Source organism: Zerene cesonia, chromosome 10 (genome assembly GCF_012273895.1).
Source record: "Zerene cesonia ecotype Mississippi chromosome 10, Zerene_cesonia_1.1, whole genome shotgun sequence".
NCBI classification, from domain to species: Eukaryota; Metazoa; Arthropoda; class Insecta; order Lepidoptera; family Pieridae; genus Zerene; species Zerene cesonia.
The window spans coordinates 1115812-1121045 of NC_052111.1; the positions used below are offsets into that span (position 1 = coordinate 1115812).

The 5234-nt window shown below is 34.9% G+C and overlaps 1 protein-coding gene across 1 annotated transcript in view; it reads left to right on the forward strand.

Annotated features, from left to right (window-relative positions):
* Window positions 1–5021, forward strand: part of LOC119829607 (zinc finger and BTB domain-containing protein 11-like) — an 8455-nt gene extending 3434 nt beyond the window's left edge. The window contains 6 exon segments of the mRNA XM_038352205.1: window positions 1–24; window positions 199–338; window positions 485–781; window positions 1049–1140; window positions 1939–2032; window positions 2531–5021. The exon segment at window positions 1–24 is cut by the window's left edge and continues 14 nt beyond it. Coding sequence (XP_038208133.1) covers window positions 1–24; window positions 199–338; window positions 485–781; window positions 1049–1140; window positions 1939–2032; window positions 2531–2605 — 722 coding nt within the window. The 3' untranslated portion in view covers window positions 2606–5021.
* Window positions 5022–5234: the final 213 nt, after the last annotated feature.

The window sequence follows — 5234 nt, forward strand, 5'->3', positions numbered from 1 at the left end:
AGCCGCACGCCTGCCCGCTCGCAGGTGCGTGCGTTTGTGTGTGCGTGCATTTGTGTGTTTGTGTGTGTGCGTGCGTGCGTGCGTGCATTTGTGTGTGCGTGCGTGTGCGTTTAGTTTCGGATATAATCGATTTATTTCAATGATAGATATGAGATATGTCTGAATGATATAAAGTTTTCAACGAAGTTTTTATTTTAGATTGCAAACAAACTTTTACAAACATGAGTTCACTCTACACGCACATGAAGAAAGTGCACCGTAAAGAAGACACAAATGAAATAGAGGATCCCGTGCCAGCTGACAATGAGCAAATTTTGAAAAAGCCTAATATGTTTATGGTAAAGATACATTTATTGATTTAATGCTCTAACTTTAAATTTATTGATTTATTTACTAAGCCTACTCTGTTGGATTAAAGTCACAGTTTTTTTCCATATTTATTTCTTCATAAAAAAATGGCAAATATGTTATTTTGCATTTTCAGGTTAATTTATGGGATGGATCAGCGGTAGAATTAGTGGAGGAGAAAAAAGATGAATCGCAAGATGTTCTCTTACAATCGGAAACTAGTAACGTCGATATGGAGCTGGAAATAGAAAACACAGTGAATGTAGATATGGAGGGAGTTAGAGAGGATGGGTTACAGGAAGGTATAATAGAAGTGGAGGAGTTGACGCAAGTGGAGGGGGAGGGACAGTCAGCAAGGACACACTGTACGTGGCCATTGGTGAAGAGTTATAAGAGTCCAGCTGATGGATATGTACTTGAAGATGATGTTCAGGTAATATCGATGGGCGTCAGTGTGTATTTGATACTGCTGTAAGAGAGTGTATGTTCTATGCGTGTGTGTAGATTTTTTACATATAGCTTTTACTATTTCAGAGGTACCGTTAGAAAATTTTTATGTTTTTAATTGTTATTTATTATCTAGATTAATTTATAGTTTAAGAAAATAGTGGAATTACACTTCAGCTTAGTCTATAGATACATGAATATTTTTTACCAAAATGCAAGTTTAATAATATTAACTACAAAAACATTATTGCAGGTGGGACAGTCGGAGGGTTCGGAGAGCAATATTTACACGGTGCGGAGTGACTTGTTCCTGCATGGCAGCGTGTTTCACAGTGAGGATAGCGAGTAAGTCGGTTCTATGGACTTCGCTTCTAAATAACTAATGGATTTATGTACAAACCGACCCTCTTTCATTTACTCTCTTAACGGGCGAAATTTTATAAATCATTTCTTAGTGCCTTCACTATAAAAGAGGGTACAGTGCTAAATTTCCAGTTTCTAATCCAAAGATATTTAAGACTGCATTGATATGTCAGACAGTTACATCATTTTTCTTGTTCATAGCGGTATTTACTATTTGGATGTGAACAAAAAACGTTCTTCTTTGTACAGACTGCTTTCCGAACCGGTGCTTGATATATATGTATGAATAACTACGATTCAAAAGCGCCTCTTATAAAGGTCTAGGTGAATTTACTGTTCTGTGTAGCAGTGTCTAGTGCTAGTGATATCTATGTGTAACTTGGACATTTTAGCAATGTGTTCGAGTTTATGTTCCTGTGCAGCAGTGTCACAGCGACACCTGGTGCTAGGTGCGACTTGGATTCTAAATAATCATATTGCGCAATTCGCAGGCAGATGTGCAGCGCGGTGCGCGTGGGCGAGCGCGGGCTGTGAATACAATTGCAATTCTGCAATTATATATGCAATTCTGCAATTACATATGCAATTCTGCAATTACATATGCAATTCTGCAATTATATATGCAATTCTGCAATTATATATGCAATTCTGCAATTATATATGCAATTCTGCAATTATATATGCAATTCTGCAATTACATATGCAATTCTGCAATTATATATGCAATTCTGCAATTATATATGCAATTAAGCAATGATATATGCAATATGCAATTCGCAGGCAGATGTGCAGCGCGGTGCGCGTGTGCGAGCGCGGGCTGGCGGCGCTCGACGCCGACCTGCTGCTGGGCGCGCCCTCGCTCGACATCTCGCAGGTATGCGTTTACTCGATGCATAAACAGTTTCATTTTTATGCTATCCTAATCCTGTATTTGGATGTAAGTACATAGCTTGATCCATGAAATGGATGAATTGTTATAAATCAAAAGAATGTAGTGCAATTTTACACGACTGATTGATTTAGTCAGTTGATAACAAGTCACAGTCAGCGACAAAAACTGTTAACAAAGTGAGGGTAGTTGGGTCGAACACTGAATAAAGAACGTACGCACACCAAGGCACAATCCCTACGAATACGCAACGCCTCTAAGTGTAAAATTTCGATTTAATAGGACTTTATAACTAAACGAGTTGTGACAGGCTATAAAAAGCGACATCATTACATAAATATTAAATGACAATTATTCATTCAACAGAACACTAAAAAATACAATCGATATCCGACAGTATACATACAATTGTCAGAATGATAAAATATTGCTTATCACTATTATCTATTTTTCTTTATTAAATAATGCACTTTATTTCCACAGGAGGAGCTTTACACCGATGCAGTAGACGAGTCTTCCTTTAGAGTGTTTCTCTTGAGCGGTGAGGAGTTATCATAAATAATCATTAGGGGAATATAACAATGTAATATATTATATTTAGATAATTTTATCGATCGCTACGATGTGATCGTTTCGGTTCTTAATTATAATTTGTTTTAAAATCAGAATATAAGATTAAAACAAACGCAATTAAGCTTTACGTGAGTGCAATGGTATTTTATAATATTATGTGCCAATCGGTAAGAAATTAAAGATGGCGACTTAAAAATGTTGTTCAAAATTTAATGTAACTCGTGTTCTCATTGGTTGATATATAAACACGTATTGGTATCGTTGTTTCATTATATATTATATGTAAGCGTGGATTTTTTGAAAATTTTAACAAAATTTTAAAGTAAAACGTAATGTTCCAACTTGATCACAGACTATTTCCCTGTTGCAGATATAAAAAAAGGTGTATGTTATATTCTTAATATGATAAGTATGTAGGTACTTCGATTTGAAACGTCATCAATGAAATCGATTTTTAAGTAGTGACAATTCGCATGCCATCTCACTTGCACATTTACAATCAATCGTTTTCTATCTCTCTCACACTCATGAGGAGACTGGAATTGACAGGAATTGTGCCCTTATAGACGCGGTTTCTAGTGCGAGTTTGTAGTTTGATTGTATATTTGTAGTTTGTTGCTAGTTTAGGTTATAGCGTGACAAAATGGCATTATAGAAGGCCCGAATATAGATCTCATGTGGAGGAGTCGGATATAATTTTGATTTATTACGGTTAATGGCGGCACATAAGAAAGTTTACTGTAAAATTTGAATGAATCTGACGAAGTACACATCAATTATTGAGGATACTGTAGAACGTGGCAAAAAAGAGTTCATCTAAGAGTGAAAACGTGACAAAAATAAATAAAATTTTCTATTTATTTATACGAATTGTCGTTGAATATCAAGGTTGCTGCCCGATACCACTTTTTGCGACTTGGTAGTTGGTGTATGAAATAATATGTATCGAGTTTTAATATCTCTTTTCAGTTTCTTGAAATGTAGGTGTCAAATATTTTAACAATGTGATTGTTGGTAATTTAGGGTTAGTGGTGAAGGTAAGTTATAACTGCAGTTATTTCACGAGTAGTTAGTGGTAATTACATCCATTATATCTAACGATAATTTAATATTAACGCGCTAGTCCTTACCGTAAATAACAACGTATCTGCATTCTATAATGAGTGACTTCTTTGTATTCTTAGTACCTTAAAAGAATTGACAATGTAATGTTTAAACGTTGATATATCTAATATAAACTCATCGTCATTTGGTTGTTAAGTGTTAAGGTCTCTTGATGACTCCTCGTGTTGCCAGCTGTAAGTTAATTGTTAACTAGGTGTGTAAAGGCGGTTAGATACAGTTTGAACGGTATTTGAGGGTAGACAAAGATATATTGCTGTTGAAAACAGTTTTATGCATACCATAAAGTTTTGGACCAGTTATTTACGTCCTATTTATTCGTGTAAGAATTCGTTTTAATATTAGCGAAATTTATACAATATTACGATACAAAAGTAAATTCGAAATTAAAGTATTGGCGTGCAATATTAAAATAATATTTAGTTCGATTGTTTGTTTACCAGTCAATTGATTTTCGACTGCATTTAAAGGCAATAATTGAATGTCTATGGATTTCGAGCATAGATATGTTTGTTTAGTGAATAAAAATAAAGAGATTTCAATTGCTCAATACGGCGAATGATTTATCTAGGATTCTAAAATGAGGTCTTGTTGATAGCGGCCGACATATTATGATCTCTGATGCCTTTTAACTTTACGAGGAACGTGTTTTGTGTAGATAAACGTCTATGTGTGTGATAACTTAGTGTTTAATGTACAATATTATATGTGTAAGTAATAGTTTCATTTAGATGGTATAGCCGTGTTATCTAAAGCTGGCACGATCACGACGACACTGCGGACGTCGACTTCGTTCGACTCACAAACGAAGTAATTTCTGTATACAGTACGTAAATTTTTTTTGAAATGGCGTGTCTAGTCTACACTTTTATGAATGAATAAAATAATATTTGTCCTTTCCATTGTAATAATTATATTTACTATTGTTTTGCCCAGATTCGTAATTGAACGCTGAATTGACGTGGGTTCGTACAAATATTTTATTAGGTAGTATTCAAAATTGCTGATTTATTATGATTTATGAAATAGTTAAAAATATTGTACACTATTGCACGTGATTGGCTTGATAAAGTTTTATTCCGATGCCAATTATTTTAAGACATTAATGTATACACGTTTATTCATCGGCAACGCAAACAAACGAATACAAGAAAAACGCACTATTTATTAGAAGTAGCAAAAGTCAAACAATACCTGTCTCCTTCATACTCATAAACATTTTTGCGCGCGAAAGAGACGGATAGACTCTCATAATGCCCGTATAATGCAACGCCACAATGTGTGCATGCAGTATATAAGTGTATAATCTATGGTGTGCATATTCGCAGACAATACACAAGCGTAACGTGTTTATGTGTGGGACATGCCAGCTTTCGATAGCAGACCTATAGACTGTAAATCGATTGCTATGAATTAAAAGTTGGATAATTAAATGCTTTTTTTAATGTGCAATATGATACCGTGTGTGTTGTCGGTTTGTCGGTTGTGCTAT